General features: G+C 42.2%; 1 protein-coding gene across 1 annotated transcript; it reads left to right on the top strand.

The window, feature by feature from the left end:
- Positions 1-4,278: 4,278 nt before the first annotated feature.
- LOC308137543 (uncharacterized protein) lies at positions 4,279-17,569 on the top strand (the record flags this gene model as incomplete). The annotated part of the gene is made up of 20 exons (XM_080506295.1): positions 4,279-4,287; positions 5,786-6,942; positions 7,076-7,245; positions 8,061-8,252; positions 8,350-8,629; positions 8,735-8,862; positions 9,256-9,296; positions 9,414-9,448; positions 9,606-9,774; positions 12,462-12,621; positions 12,795-12,915; positions 13,041-13,075; positions 13,165-13,246; positions 13,375-13,418; positions 14,328-14,397; positions 14,505-14,576; positions 14,709-14,728; positions 14,819-14,852; positions 15,303-15,411; positions 15,610-17,569. 19 exons carry the CDS (start codon positions 4,279-4,281, stop codon positions 15,394-15,396), a joined length of 2,913 nt encoding a protein of 970 aa, XP_080362421.1. The 3' UTR covers positions 15,397-15,411; positions 15,610-17,569.
- Position 17,570: the final 1 nt, after the last annotated feature.

Consider the following 17,570-nt stretch of genomic DNA (forward strand, 5'->3'; position numbering starts at 1 on the left):
AGGGACTCACAAGAAGACAGACTTGACCAGCAAAGAGAGAACAGGAGGAGGACCCTTAACCTCTGTGTATGTGAGTGCGTGTGCGAGTATGTATGGCACGTCCCCACCTGGCCAAGCCCTTCCTGCTCTCCTCTTCCTGCTAACAACCTCCCAGGAGGAGCAACCACATTCTCACTGTCTCCCTCCTCCTCTTCCTCCTCCTCTCTGAAGTCCCTCTTCTTCCTGAGGAGGGAGCCCTCTCAGTCATTCACTTCAGGAAGGAGGGATATCAATCACTGAGACGGATCCTGTTCTCTCTCCACTGCGTCTTCTCCTCTCCTCTCTTCTACCTGTGGCAACTCACACCCAGCCTTAGAGACATACCCCCCCCCCCTCTCTCTCTCTCTCTCTTTCTCTGTCTGTTTGCCTATGTTGCTCCTTCCTCCCTTGCTCTCACACGCCTCCCTCTGCATCCTGCGCCTGGCCAGAGACTGACTGTGCTGCCAAGAAGGGAACTGAGTCAAGCAGTGCCTCCCCGTCTGTGACGCACACTCACACTCTCACACACACACACACACACACACACGCACACACACACACACACACACACACACACACACACACACACACACACACACACACACACACACACACACACACACACACACACACACACACACACACACACACACACACACACACCGGACTCGAGTGGTCACTTCTGATTTGATGGGACAGAATCTGCATCGGTAACGAGGAGATCCAACAGGTGGAGCCAGACTCTTAAATGTGCCAATCAGTGATGGCTCCTATTCGGAATCGCCGCCTCTGATTGGTTGATTGGTTCGGCCGTTTCCTTCCCGTTCTTGTGAGTGTCTGCTGGATCACTATGCAGAAACAAGACTCTCTGGGAGCTACTCACACACCAACTACACAATTACTTTGCACACAGCAATCATTACAGACACTCTTACACATGCAAACACACAGTCATGCCCCCCACCCCCCAACATGCTTACAAACAGTAATTTGCCTAGCGTCTCTCCTCTCGGACAGACTCGTAGAGAGGCCGGAGGACCAGACATGCTGATGAAATGGACCCTGAGAGGGAAGCGTTGCAAGTTAAACAGTTTCTGTGATCGAACTGTTCATTCTCTATAGCTTTTGTACAATACTGATTTCAGAAAAAGAAAGAAGAAATTGAAAAATTGAATTTTTATTTTATAAGTCAATGAAGCCGCTGGGGACAGCTCTATAGGAGTTATAGAGTCAACATGGCTTTAAGGCATCTGATCGTTGGTTTGCCAAACTCATTTTGTAAATAACGACAACAACAACAACAACCATTCTGTCCACTGGACCTCTGTGCCATAAAATAGGAAGGCCTCAGTTATGCAAGCTCTTGACATTATAACCCAAGCAATACCAATGTATGTGTTCTTTATCCATTTTCCTGGGTTTTATTCACCTCTTTCTCCCTCAGCGGTTTATGTTCCTGTGCATGAATGTTGTTGGTCTTTGTCTCTGTCTTCACTCACTAACTCTGGTTACCACCCTCCACCTGACATCACACCCTTCTTTGTCGTCTTGATTCCCATCACTGTGAGATTTTTATGTCTCATGCAAATCAGCTCTCTCGGTTTATGCTACCCAAAACTTTTTGTACCACAGCCTTCTGCTTTTGTACCTCAGAGCTGTATTTTGGTTTTGCGGGCAGCAGACAGGGTCTCGCCCGTTGTCGCCCTGACTGCTGCTCGCCTCCATCCTGTTTGCCCAGATCGGTATTTGAGATTACAATGATGCTCGACCCATCTGTCTGTCTGTTGGTCATGTGCCAAACTGCCGCTGTCCGCGTGCGGACTGCAGCCTCCTCCGCTACTACATCAACTGTGATGCCAATGACTCCCTATTTTATGGCCAGAGTCCCCATGTCACTCGAGAACTCTTTTGGACTATGACATTGATTAACTTAAAAACTTTGACAAGTAGAAGATGAGCAAAGACGTTGAATAAAAAGGGAACGTTGCTGTTTGAGTACATAACATTTCTAGACCTATTTTAACTTTACCTCAGCTAACAGTTTCTTAATGTAAATTTACACATTATTTTTATCTTTATGAATATGACATTCTACTGTGGGTTTTTAGATGATTTTTTTGGTTCGATCTTGATTTACGTATTCCACCATGTATTAATGTTGCAAATAAACACATCCCAAATGACTATGCCTTGTTATGCGTCTTGCCTCCTGAGTGTGCATGAAAGAGAGTGAGTCTAATGGTGTGTGCATGGCAGAGGTGACCCCCCTGGTGTGTCTTACTTAGTGTGAAGCGTTTTGATGTAATTTAACACTGCTTTAATGACCTGTCACTTCCTGGTACACTGGCAAGCTGTCAGAAGCTTTAATAGAGAGCAACCACAGAACAAAGGCTCAAGCCTTTTCACTTTTATTCATTTAAAGAGCAACAGACAGAATACATTTGGCATTGTTTTACAAATAAAAATGAAACGAAAAAAAAACCCAACACTTTACTGCAATCACATGTTATCTGGCAGTGCAGTTAGTTTATGTTTGGAAAGGCTGTTTTTTTCAGGTACTCAGCTGAAGGATTTTTACCGCCCATAATTTATGGGGATGAGAGGAATCTCATTTTTTATTGCTGAAAGCATAAATACCACATTTGACAAGCTGTCTTTCCAAAAACAAACAAAAAAAAAATAAACACTGCCCCAGTTACTGTATAATCCATAAACTTCACTGTCAGCTGTTTTCTTTGGGACTATTCCTTCTTTGGAAGCTGCCAGCGGTGACATCTCTGAATTGTCCAGGATAAGCTGCACATTGTGCCGAGGAAGACGAGCTGCAGTCCGACCAGGCTTAAAGCTACTTTTTAAAGTTTTAGCATTGCAGTTGAAATTCAGCTCACCTACCTTTTCATTGTGAGCTAAAAATATGACATAGATGACCACAACAATGAGCCAGACGAGAATCTCTTGTTTTCACAAGTGCAAGTGGACAAATCCTTGTAGGTACAGTATCTTAAATGAGTGTTTCGATCATTAGATGGTGGTAAGTCACTCCAGTATCCAGTTTGCTCTGATTCTATGAGACTGCAGAAAGGTTTGCTTATATGGAAAACTTCAGCTGTTGTCATGTCCACGTTGTCATATCCTAATGTTTCCACCAGGTAATGTTTCTTTCGTTAATCTTAAAATGAACTAGTTGAGCAAGACTGAACCTCAAGTTTCCCCCACCAGAGGTTAAGCATCCCACACGACAGCAGCCATCATTGGTGTGTGAGTGAATGTCACTTAGGAAAGAGCTTTGAGAATGATTTGAAGTGGTGAAAATAAACTATATAAGTGTGAATTGGTTTAGACCACGGTGTTTGATGAATGAACACACCCTGAAATAGTCAAGCTGGGTGAAGTTTTTTCTTGTTTTTTTAAACTAAATGGTGACTAATGTTTTTCTTGTCAAAACATTATTTAGAGTTGTACCCAGTAATGACCTGATGAGTACAAATTGACCTGTATCCAGACACAATGTGACTCCAGTCATCAACACTCTTCTGAGGCCCAGATCTATATCATACGGTGTAATTGTGTCACCAAAGTCCATTCAAATTCTTTTGTGTTTTGTGTAACAAAGCAGGAATGCTGACCGACCTCTCCTGTTTCCTTTTCCTCTGTGTTTACCTCAAACCCTGAAGTCAAGCCACAGTGACCTGCACATCCCCAAATGCAACATTCCACATAAAGCAACAAAATCTCACAGTTTTTTTCAGGTTCGTGATTGGATATTCAAGAAGAAATGCCCCAGTTCTATAACTGCAAAGGGTTCGTGAAAACGCCTCTGAAGAGTTTCAATCACAGTGACTCAGTTTTGCGCGTACACGCAGTGCCAGCTGGGCCACATTCCTGAAGGGCAGGAGCAAAAAAAAAAAAAATCCAGTACTGTTGAGAGTCACGGTGTTGCGTTAAATGCGCAACCGAGGCCAGACCCGTTTGACGAGCCCTGGTGTTTTCTAAAGATGAGCGAGTAGTCCGCCTCATTCCTGCACTGAAACCACCTGCTTTACGCGTGAGCCGCACGCCTCTCAGCCTCACGAGACGCGCGCACTTACGCACAGCCACTGGACTCAACTCTTTAAACTCTTCATTTTCTACTGAGATTGTATTTTTTGGGAACAGAATGAGTGGCTGAAGTGGTGAATTTACTTACTCGATCAAGGAAGGTTTTTTTTTTTGTTTTTTTTAAACCTTTTCAGTGGATTGGAAAAAAAACAAAAAAAAAACATGGATCAGGTAAGCTGCGTTTTTCCTTCCGTAAATCTTCATGATGATTTTGTTGGATGTTTAAATGTCACGTACTGTGTCACTAAACGAGTCTGCTTTTTTGTGTATGGACGCCCTTATAAACGCAACGCAAATATAAAAGGCTGTAAAATGAGACTAAAATGAACCATTGCTAAGTAACTCGAGCGTCTACAAACATTTCAGCCTTATTCACCATGGATTTTGAAAACATTGTCACTTGTTGAGCCTCTCTCATCAGGTCATCCTACATTCTCTGAGTAGCCCGAGGGAGAAAATAAATCAAATCTCAACAATTTCCTCTGGTTTTGTGCTGGGATATCTTTGACTTTATCAGATGAAACAAGATAATAATAAACAAATACAAAAAACAAAAGGCTTTCGTTTTGCGTGTGTTTTCAGGGTGGCCCACTAATAATATGTGTGACTAAACAGGAATATATAAAGTATAGTTGTGTTGCATTGTTATTTAAAATCACCATAACGTTAGCTGAAATTATTTAGTATGGTGTTGGGAGTGTCATAGAAGAGTAGAAGATTACAAAACCTAAAAAAGTGTGCAAATGAAAGACACAGGGAGCCAGCTGAGGAAATGCCTCACTCAGATGTAACAATGAACAACCCAGACATTGTAAATGACATTGTATCATTGTACATTCATTTATAAGCCATAGACACCTTAAAATGTGTTCTCAACTTTGTAATATAAGTGTTTTGTATAGTATGTAGTTAATCTATTAATTTGTAATCACATGACCATTCATTATTTGTCAGAGAGAAGAATAATTGTGTGAGAAACCTAAGGGGACCCAAGAAACAGTCGTTAAACTCTGGCACATGAGTGCAAAATGGGATAAGATGAAAAACTGTTATTATTCTGTTATAAAACAGGATCACGATAACATCAGATTCACACAGTGATAAATACCACCGGTAACTATTTACATGCAGGCTACAGCAGGTGATTATCCATAACAATGCAGTGTTCCCAAATATACTACAGCAGATGTGCTCTTAAAACACAGACTCATACAAAAGATCATAATATTGTCCAAATTGTACAATTGTACAAAGCATTTTAAAATAGTTTTTTGGCAACATTGATTTATTTAATGCAGTTATAGATATGCAAATCCTTCACCCTGCAACATTAGACAGAAAACCCAACTTTCAACCTCCTTGTTATGAGTAGAGTCTCCTCCTGCTGTTTTATGCTATGTGGTAGACACACCCTGTATTCCATATCCATGTACTGCAGTTCATGGATTTTGTGGTTTACATAGCAGATGTTTCAGAAGCAATCTTTTGTGCATCTCTTTTGTAGATTGTCTTCCATGTGTGTCTTATTTGTGTGTGTGTGCAATGTCCAGCATGTGCCTGTTTTTTTATTTTATTTTTTGGTGCAAACTTGAAGTAGATCAGGCCATTAATGTGTTTGCCTGACACAAGAATTGCGCCTGAGGCTGTCACACTGTGATACTTTCACCAGGAAGGCACAATGGACTTTAAAGCCCTAAGGGCTAAGTTCCAGGATGAAGAACTCCACCTGAAGCAACCCAAGTTCAAACCTGCTCTCCCTGATAAACCAAAGGTTGTTCCTCCTCCTCAGAGTCCCACTCATTATGTCCCAGTGGGAGCGCGTCCATCCCTGCTGACCTCCATCAGCCAGTCCATGGAAGGAAAGACACCGATGGCCCCCAGAGTGGTCTTCAAAGATGACAAAAAGGACATGAAAAAGCCTCTCATCCAGACCAACTCTAAGAAGAAGGATAAGAGTGAAGGAAAAGTGAAAGGAGGCAAAGACAAGACAAAGGAAAGCAAGGAGAAGCCTGATGAAGATTTACTCAACGAGAAGCAGAAGAAGGATGTTAAAGACAAGAAGTTCTCTTTGGTCTATCCGACAACTCCGAAGGAACGTACGGCCGAGCTAGTGGAAGCCACACCACCCCCTAAATCCACAGTGAAGAAGAAGAGTTTGCTCAGCTTGATGAAGTCCTCTAAAAGAGATTCTGTAGAGATTGCAACAGATCCAATCCTAGACATCCCAACCATAGGCGTTCCTGGACCAGCTCCACTCATCCCAGTGCCTTCTGACTTTGTTACCCCTGAGCCTGAAATGCCGACACCAGAATTACTACTTTTAAAAAGTCCCACATTGTCTAACTCCAGTGTTGGAGAAGTTACCCCACTATCACCCATTATCCCTGAATCTCCTGCCTTCATCCCCCCTCCCGTCTTTATTCCCGACATCCCAGAACTTGAAATCCCCACCACAGAGGATGAATCCCAGCTACAGATAAAAGATCCCGACATTCCTGTTCACATTGAAGCTATTCCCAGCCCATCCAGTTATTCCCTCTCCAGTCCCCCTCCAGTGCTCTCTGCTTCATATCTGCTGCCCTCTGAGCCTGAGCCTGAGCCTGAGTTTGGCGCTGAGCCGGGCATAGAGGCTGTTTATGTAACTGAAGTGGAGAAACCTCCAGTGACAGACCCTCCCTCTTTGCAGCCATCTCCGAAAACAGAGCATTCAAACTCTGCGCTGTCTGCCCTGGAGAGGGCCGAAGACATGAGCCCAGAGAAAAAAAGAATTTCAGTTGACCAGAGGATTTTCAGTGCTCTGCAGAAGGCACGGAGGAAGACCACCAGGTAAACACCAGAAAAAAACACATTTTACAAGTCCATCGGTTCTCCTGCACTACGAGGGAGACTTTTCTTGATTTATACATTCAGTCACCTTCGACATGTCGACACTCACTTGTGACGCCTGTTCCGCTTTTAGCTCCTTGACAAATCCTACTCCACCGTACTCAATCACCCCTCCACCTGAAGAATTTCCGCCTGCCAAGGAGCTCATACCTTCCTCCCTGGACTTTCCGCCTATTGATTATGAAGGAGGAGCCGGGAGTGCCCACCAACCAAAACAAGAACTGGTCAACGGCATCGACCCTGGTGAGTCCAAGAACACCAATTGCAGCAGAGCTCTTCTCACCTCACTACTTCCTAAACATCAAGCGCCGGAATTCTTATCTTATCATTGAGATGTGAGATACTGCAGAGCTGCAGAGTATGATTTGTTAGTGTAGGTTTTCAGCTTTAAAGTCAACCTGGTATGTATAGCTTGGTTTGCGCCACAGGGTTGCCTCGGGTGTTGGTTTGAAGAAGCAGCTGTAAAGAATACGTAGCAAGAACAGTCCTCACATTCTTCTTCAATTAACAAACAAGTGCGCAGCAGGCAGGCAGACAGGCAAGGCAGAGCTTCAAAGGTATGCTCGCTATGACAGAGCTGTGATGACAAACACTTCCAAGTCAGTTAAATGCCACATAGAACGAACACACACTTCATCTCGTGTAATAGGATCAAGCTATTTCGCATATAAACTGGAAATATAATTTTACTTAAAATCATGCTGCACATTAGACTTAGCGAAATATATATATTCTACTTATTCATGTTCCTTAGATGAAGATTTTAAATGAACTTTTTGTTTGACACAAACATGAATAAGTCGCAGGCTGTTGTCGTTTGTTGTGTTTGTTGGTTGTTCCAACTTCTGATTTGTAATCGCCTGTTCTTAGTGTTGAGTTGTATCTCAACAACAAGCACTGTGTGTTTGAGAGGTTTGTGGGGGTTTTTTTCAGTCTGCTTGATCTTTCTTTCAATACTCTTCCGTCTTTAAAAGCTTTTTAGACGTTTCGCTGTTGTTAGCTTAGTGGTTTCCACTATGACTCAGTACATCCTTTTGATTTCAAAGTGGCTCTTTCAGAACATGCTTCTCCAGCATTAGGAGATATCAGCGTGGAGCTGCCTGACTCCCCCCCAGAGATGCTGGTAGTCCCCCCTCCTCCACCCAGACACACTTTTCCAGCCCTCAATTCTCTGGCTCTAGAGAAGCCTGAGCAGCTTCCCTCTGCTAATCTCAGCGATTCAATTCCCACTCCTCTTCTTGCAGACAATGGTACGACCTTAACGCTACTTTTTACAACTTGGTGAAGTCAAAGTTTCAACTGTTCATCAGCTAATTCCGTTTTACGTCTCTCCTCTCCAATCTGCAGGGGTTCCATTCCACCCTGAGACTGACACAGTGGAAGTGCCTGAGTTTGATGAGGTAGATTCGGTCATTCCTTCCCGGGATATTTCAGCACAGTGGGGGAACGAGGCCTTCACAGGTCCACATACGGTAGACGGAGATGCAGTGCCACAGTTTCACAGTAATGGGACAGCTGTTCCAGGGACACAGATTAAGGCAGACCCAGACACTGAATACGGATTTGATAGTAATTCAGTTTCAGTTCCTTCTGTCACAGTCCCTCAAGGTTTGCCACAATTGGACAGGTAAGACATACAAATTCATCCCCACGTGATCTGCTCTGCAATACTACGTCGTCTCCGGAAGGCTCGTTGTTCATTTCTGTGTGTCCAACCTTTTGTCTCGTTCAGTCTTCAATTGGAAAATGGAAACAGTCCCTATGAGACTGGAGACAACATGTATGAAGACGTCGGCTGGTCTGGCACTAAGAAGAAGGGGAAGCCAGATGCTGGCAAGAAGCGTAAAGGGCCACCAAAGAGTAAGCTCCATGTTGTACCTGAATAGAAATATCTAATGTTGTCCAACCACATATAAAATGTGTTCTTTTTCTGATTGAACTGGAGTATCTAGAGTTATTATGGTCACACTCCCTAGAATAGGAGTCTTATTTTCTTATTTATCGAGCAGGGAATCCTTTTTCTTTTACCAATGAATCTGCTCGCTCCTCTTAACATCTCTCAAGTGCTGTTTAAGTCCTTCTAACCCTCAATATCTTCAGATGTGAGTACTGAGATAGCAATGATACATAAAGGACATTTATAATAAACATATCTAATCTTGAGGACTCCACCAGTCATTTCTTTAAACGCTTACATTATCAGATGTGTTGAAAATCCTTTGTTTACTGGAAATGTGTTTTTTTTCACCACAGATCCATATGACGCGCCTGCACAGGAAGCCATAAGCAGTTTTGTGAGATTGTTGTCACATTTATTCAAGCATCAGCCATTTCTCTACATGACCAAATGTGTTTGATGTCCTTTTTAGTACAAAATGTATTGAGTTTAATTTCTTTGTTGGTATTCACAGAATCAAGAGAAAACTAAGACAGGCAGGTTTGGCAAGTAAGGATCTTTTTAAAAATTTTTAAACTCACATTTCCTTCTTTGCTCCTCATATACCCTCAAGACTGTTATTATATTCTTTATAATCTCCTGTAGTATTTAATCGCACTGCGAGCAGCCCCTTTTAAACAAGCCTTTTTCATTGTTTTGTCCACAGGCCAGAGAAGAAAGTGGCTGCAGAAGGGCCAGATGAGAAGGAGCTGAAAAAGAGGGAGAAGCAGCGCCTGGAGAAGGAAAAGAAGGAACTGAAGGAGAAACAAGAACGGGAGAAGAAAGAGCAGAAAGAGAGGGAGAAGAAGGAGAGTGAGCTGAAAAAGAAATTCAAAGTGAGTGATGGTAATTTTGACAGAGGTATGGAAAGTGAAGGAGCAGCTGGGGAGGGTGGGGTGCAGGCCTTGGCATAGAAACCTGTCGGGATTCATTCCTCTAAGTGGAAGAGTTGAGCTGCGCAACAATTGGAATCTGAGTAAACATTAGTTTCATTGTTGGTGACATTTCTGACAGATCTGAGTACCCATTGTGCTTTATACTTTTGTAATTTTTCAGGATAAAAACCGATTGTCCAGTACATGTCAATATTTTATATTCAAAATACTGAGCACATGGAGAAGCACTTAGTCATCAAAGTTACCAAAACAGATACATTTTCATTAGCTCCTCAAATATTCCAGAGTCCTGAGTCAAACTGTTTAAAATGCATTGCTTCGAATGTTGCTGCTCTGGTTGACTCTTAGTGTTTTAATGCACCAGTAGTTTTCAGCGGAGGCACTGGGAAAGCTGGCTGCACACTCGCTGCACAGCATTTAATGTCATTAAGTGAAAAGCTCCCCGGATTACTAGATTAACGTCATGCTTATCGCACTCTGCAGCGTGCACTGCGTATGTGGGCGACATGTCTTCAATTATAACGTCAACACGTACCACCTGTCCGGTATTACCCTGTTGCTCTCGATAACAGGCCCCTGGATGTTAAACGCAGTGACGCAGACGTCTGCAACACACTAACCACAGAAAAGCCTGTTTGCTCCTCTTGAGACTGTAAAGCTGGTAGATTTCGGTCTGTGTTCATCCTCTCATTAAGATTTAACAGGTTTCATTTCAGATCACTGTCAAATGAGTTGGTTTATACATATTGCACACAGAGTGCTGCATCAGTTGTGCAAACTCTGCTTCACACATTGAGAAGTGAAACCTTCGATGTAATCACTTCGAACTGAGATACTGTAGTCCTCTATAAACTTATGATGGCTGGAACGGCTTCATGATAATCTCAAATGATACTCACAAAAAAGTCAGGGCCTGTTTATGTTATTAATCGACTCTCAATCAGTTAAAAATGGTTAGAAATATTTGCTGGCCTGTGATCAGAAGCTTGTGGTCGTAGATTTCACACTTCTGAAATCATCAAGATTACGGCTCTGTAGCAGACACTAGCTGCTTTTTAGTGGTAATACTTTGCTGTACATGTTTGATTTCCTGGTCCACCATGTGTTTAATAGGTATTCTAAAACCTTTTAGTGTTATCCAGTAGAGCGCTGCAGATCCCTTTTGCATCTCTTCCACCTCTCGCTGCATTAATGTTTATTCCTGTTTGTACTCTCACCTTCAAACATGTCTCGGCCTGGCATCAACTTTCATGAGCCGCTTTTTGAAAAACAACCTTTTATAATAATTCTCAGTTGTAAAGCACTTCTATTTATCTTGTTACCAAGTAATTTGGGTGTCATGAAAAACAGCCCACGATTTGTATAACACCTGCCTGAATCCGAAACGGAGCGTAAGCTGCTTAAGACATCCTGGGTAAATGAATACAACAACAACAACAACAATATAAAGAGAAGATTTAGCTGAGCTGGGAGGGAATAGAGGAACAACAGAGTGCTTTATCATCAGAAACAGCTGTAGGTCCTGAATTCTGCTCAATACCATCAGTTCTGTGATTAACCCACAATTTGGGTAGCAAATTCCACAGTAATTGTTGTGTAGCCAACAAACCCAACCTTGACTCCCTCCACATTTTCAAACCAATCTTCAAATAACCGCTTTTTTGTAAAAGTCAAAGCTGATGACTGTTCTGAATGACAAGTGTTTTTCCTGCTTTTCTTATTTTGTAATACCTCATACGTTGACTGTGGAGCGCTCAGTTTTACTGACGTATTGATCACATTTGCTTTTTTTGGGGGGGGGTTCGATGTGTTCCCCTAGGTTTGTTCCTCAGCTCTCCGCTGTTGCTTGTTTATATGTTTCTACTCATGTATCAGCAAATACAACATTAATGAACTTCTTCACACAAATTCAGACATGGGCCTCTTTAATTAAAAACCAGTGCAAAAAGCAACCCGCACAAGCTTCTGTCTCGCGTGTTTGATCTCTTGTTTCTCAACTTGCTCTTGGGGTCGTACACGCTCTTACATCATGGTAATTTGATTATTGCAATTCACTGCGTTCTTGGGTAAGCCAAACATCAGTCTCAGGCACTCATCTACGTCAAAACCCTGCTGTTCAGTGACTAATTAATTCATTGAGGCAAGATCATGCAAGCCATCTCGGTTAGTGTTGAACTTCACAATTTATTGATCATTTTAAGGAGCCTCATTGTTAAATTGCAGAGTAGCTTCTGCCCTCTGAGCCTGACGGCAGCCTCCACAGAGTATTTCACTGTCGGCTGTTCTGCTGCTATTGGCTCTTCTCCCCTTCTTGATTAGTGGTTTCCAACATGTGGTTCATAACCCCGTTGGGGGGCCGCTGTAGACTACAAGTAAAGAGGTCAGGCCTTTGTCTACCCTGAGTTTGTCAAAATCCAAAATCTACAGCAGATCTGGGAAGCTGCCTTCGTCTTTTTAAAGGTCTCTGCATCTGGATTTGACTTCATTATATTAAAGTAGTGATAAGTCAACGATGAGAGAGGCCTTTCTTATTATCTGGGGAGCGTCAGGGGAAGATTTTGATCAAATGTTCCCTTATAGAATTATATATAAATATTCTATTCTCGACTTGTCGCTGTGTTTGTCAGATCAGCGGACATGAAGACGCCATTTACCAGGCAAACGTAACCGTGACACCGAAGGCACGTAAGAACGATCTGCCTGTCAGGAGCGGAGACGTCGTCAGCATCATCCGAACGACCAACTGCCCCAAAGGGAAGTGGCTGGCCCGGGACAGCACCAACAACTGTGAGTTCCCAAAAAAATTCTAAACTTTCTAATTATGTAATAAAAACGTTGGAAAGCATGAAAACCTTTTCGAAAAGAGTGAAGCTGGCACAGAAAATCACCCTCAAAACGTGATTTGCACACGTCAGTGTGTGTGTTTCAGTATCTTCAGTGACACACTGAGTCTGTTGCAGATGGGTATGTTGCAGTGGATCATGTGGAGCTGGACATCAAGGAGATGCTTGAGCTGGGAAAGAAAGCCCGCAAGGCCAGCAGCAATGTTGTCGAACCAGACGCTGCCAACACGGGCAACAGGTGCGTGTTCACAGCAGGAGGCATACTGCATGTAAACATCACGAAGAAGCCCAATGACAGTCATCATCATTTCTATCTAGTAAAACACATGATCATCATCTGCTCTTGTGTTTTTACTTCCTCAGGGTGTCAAACCACTATCCGCTATCGGGAGAAAGCTGTAAGTGTTCCACGCGTTGAGTCGGGGTTAAAGCACGCGCTCAAGTTTATCAGCAGCTGCTGAAACGTTGCTCCTTTTTCTGTTCTCAGTCGAGGAGGACAGCGAGGAGTGGACTGGCGATGATGAGCCCGTCTCCCCTGCAACTGAAACTGCAGATCCCCTGGCTGCATTGTAAGTAAAAGTTAACCTCATCTGCAATCTTGATCAGTCAGCAGCAGCTACAGCGATTGATCTTCAGCTGTGAGTTTTGTTCTTGATGAAAAAAAACAACAACTTTTTTTCATTTATTTTTTCTGCAGAAGTCACAACAGGACACTCTCCATGCCAGAAATGCCAGACACGAGTAAGATCCCCTTATCTGTGTTATATTTTCATCTTCATGACTCCCTTGTCCCCTTTTCATATCCTTCCAGACTGTGATCCATTATTCTGGAAGCTTCTTTAACGCTCCGGTCTCAGTATATGTCAGTTATTGCTCTAATAACTGACATATACTGAAAATGCTTTGTGTGGTGCAGCACAGCGTCATTCATCATGTTTATCTCTGCGCTGTGCTATCTTGACCAAGGCATTCAAAAAGAATAAACAAAGATAATGTAACCGTTATTGATGTTTTTGAATGAGATAAGTTTACTTTTTATTAAAAGCAGTGATTATATTTATCAGCATTTCTCATCCATCCGTTTAAGGGTGCAGATTCAGAGGTACAAATAGCTTGCAGGGTTAACTGGCAGGGTTAACTGGGTGTTTGCTGCAAATCCAGCACACCTTAATAGAGCAAATACTTTTCTTAGAGGCATGGCTGCTGAAAGTTGCTTCAAGCATGAGGAATAAAGCAGATATTGAAGAGGCTGTGTCAGATTTTGCATTAGTCCAGATATGATATTAAAGGGCTGAAGTTAGAAGCTTCAGGTTATCCTCAATGGATTTTTTACACATTTAGTGACCATAGAACATGTGTTTCAAATCTAATGTCCATATTAGAGTCTAGTTCGGCTTTTCTTTCAACATCCACGATACTTTTAACATTATTTCTATCATTTTATGCTAAAACTAACTTTCCAGCCAGGCACAACTAAAATGTTGAACTCAACTAATTCATGAGATGAACACGCTGGAGAAATAAAAGAAGAAGCTTTGTGCTGACCGGTCCAAAGTCTGGCAGTTTAAGACACCGATCGGTCTCCGCTGCCATCCTGGATTATTAATCTGGACAGATCTCTTTATCAGTTTGCCTTTTTTTATTTCACAGCAAACAAAGACCTGAGCATAAACCACCAGCACAGTCACAGTCACATCAACGCTGACGGCTCACATATGCAGTAAGCACACGCACGCACGCACACACACACACGCACACACACACACACACCCACACACATGGTGTGAATAAGATTTATTTGTGTGATTTTGTCTCTCTGCCTGTTAGAGCGAAACATGAAGCACTTCAAAAGTTGGCAACCTTTTTCCATACACCTAAAGGGGCAGAGTCAGCTGCCAGGTAGGCACCGTGTGCAGATGTGTGTGTGTGTGTGCCGGATCCACCCGTTTAAAAATGCATGGCAGGGTGTGCACTAGTCAAAGTCACATGACGTGGATGATTTTATAATGATTTGTTCCCCTCTTTTTGTAGAAACAGTGAACCAGATACGAGTAAGTTTGATTACTAAACCATAGAAATGCATTAGATGATTATGTTTTTTGCAATTTTTAATGTTATTCTACTTTGTTCTGCCTCCACAGGTCCTGTGCATGGGACGGAGGCAGCAGTGCAGCCGTAAGTACAGTGAGCATAACACACACACACACACACACACACACACACACACACACACACACACACACACACACACACACACGCACGCACACAGATACTTAAGCATGCGTATATGCACCTACACACACATAGACATATAAAAATGCCAGGCATGCTGCTCAACCTGTAGGCAAACAGGTTTCCCTTGCTATTCGCTGGAGTTACACCTGAAACAAGCACATGTTTTATTTTTCTGTGTTTGAGAGAAAGTGAGAAAAGATGGAAACGCTCTCTAATCCTGCCCTGAAATAAAGGTGAATGGTGTCCTGGTGGGACAAGGGCCCATTAATTCTCCTCTCACCTCTTTGACCGGCGTCATATCCATGGCAGCGCTGACACAATGTCCAAACAACAGACCGTGTGCGTAGAGACAGGGTATTTTCAGGTTGTTGTTTTTCTTTTTTTTTACAGTCCCAACAGCAGTTCAATGCAGGGAATTGATTCTGATGAGCCTTTACTCATCCTACCTCCTCCTGACCTGTTTGCTGACCTGGGAATGGAGTGACCACCATGCAGCACTGTAAGGAGGAATTACAGGGGACTCTTCACCGTGTGTGTGTGTGTGTGTGTGTGTGTGTGTGTGTGTGTGTGTGTGTGTGTGTGTGTGTGTGTGTGTGTGTGTGTGTGTGTGTGTGTGTGTGTGTGTGTGTGTGTGTGTGTGTGCGTGTGTGTGCTTGTTCAATGTTGACACTAATCTTGTCTTCTTTGTTTGTGACAGGGGGAAAAACCAGCCGGGTGGAACAGAATCTGTTCTTCTTCACACAGTGACCCGTGTCACCCACTGGATACTTGGACAGTGATGTCATCTTTTCGACTGTGACCTTTTCGACCTGGTGCATCAGTATGATGGCTTACGACAATGCACACCACCTCCTTGGCCTTCAGCTCTATGAACATGTGAGAGACAGTTTGGTGGCTGTGACTGACATTAGACTTTGGACTGGGAGGAACTGCTGATCCCAAGAAAAGGATTCACAGATGTTGCAGCATACACAGGGACCCCATTTTTACTGCTGCCCTTCAAAATAAAGGTCTGTAGAGCTCCTGCCCTGCATGTTGTAGATGTTGGCCTACTTTAGCACACTTCATTCAAATGTTTAACGGGCCGGTTGGGTTGGAGCAGGAACACTTCTAAAATATACAGTGCAGCAGCGAGCAATCACTGATATATCAAAATATCAATATATATTGTAAGTTTGAGAGTAAATTGAGAACATTAGAACAATACATTAGGTTAAAATACAGTATATTTGGCCTGAGGAGTTGCAATAAGAATCACAGTTTAAAGAGCTCATCTGGTCTGATTCGTACTACATACAACAAGTTTAACCATTGAAACATAGGGTTTTGCATGAGAAAGCATCTATGGGGAAGGAACAGACAGTAAATTAGGATTTAATCATCAGCAATTTAAAGACATAACTTTATGGACCCTACAAGTAATGTGATATTTCCCCTGCTATACACGCGCACCAATAAGTCGGGCTGCATTTTCAGTGTTTACGCACTTGTTGGGTTTGTTCCAGTTAAAAAAAAAAATAAATCTTATCCACAGGTGAATTTGTGTAAGGTTGAATGCTGCCATGCAGAATCTGGTACCCATCAAATAATCCCTGCTGCTGCTTGATTCTCACTTCCCTAACAGTTGTATGGGTTCTGATAAAATGATTGCCGAACTCGGGAGACATCCCTTATTTATACTGTCCCAAATTTCCCAACAGTCTCAATATAACTCAAAAGCAATACTTAAAAAAAAAAAATTGTTGCTAATAAACAGGTTTTCTCACATTTTCTGTGTTTCTAATTATTTGCGATCCCAGTGAGATAGGGGCTCTTCTCTTCTGTGTCAATTGTTTAAAGAAGATGATCAAATTATTCTAAAAGTACATTTTCTCCAGAACACAGTGACGTTGTAGATGTAAAGACACTGATGTTACATAACACATGTTGCTACAGATGTCAAGCAGAGCAGATTTTTCGTTTGTTTGGTTGTTTTTGTTTAATCCTTGTGTGGTCACAAAGTTAGAAGTACTATAATTTGATCTTGTCTCATGGTTTCATGTTTGGCCCATTCAGCAAACGGCGCAAGTGTGAACACAGCGTAATCCCACCTTTATGTCTATTGATTATTGGTCAGGTTTTCTTCAAGTATTTTTATTATTGTGCTACTTTTATTTTTGTACACCTTTTTTCTACTGTGTAATTTTATTTAGCCACAATATTTTTTCCAACCCCTCACAGATTGTGGAGGATATAGTTATTCTCAAATTGTGTATTTGCATGAGATGATTCTTGTCTTTTTTTTTATTGCATTGTATTAAGGAGCATGTAACAGAATAAAGACATTTGAGCTGCATTAGTCCTACACCTGGCGGGGGAAATGTATCCATTACCTTAATTTTCTTTACTCTGTTTAAAGCTGGTGTCTGGCAGGTGTCACTGTTATGTGTCTCTTAGTGTAATACTGTCCTGCACACTGAGAAGTCGCAGCAGTATTAAGTATTAGCAAAGAAAGAATGATTGTGATTTTTTTTTCATATAAAATGATTGACATTTTTGATTAAAAATGATCAAAGCAATGATTTGTATCTTTGTACATTTGTAAAACCTGCAAAGGGACAAAAAAAACCTTTCGTTTAATATGTTTATTGGTTTTCAATAAATACTCATTAAAGTGCA

The sequence above is a fragment of the Blennius ocellaris genome (genome assembly GCF_963422515.1).
Source record: "Blennius ocellaris genome assembly, chromosome: 12".
NCBI lineage: Eukaryota > Metazoa > Chordata > Actinopteri > Blenniiformes > Blenniidae > Blennius > Blennius ocellaris.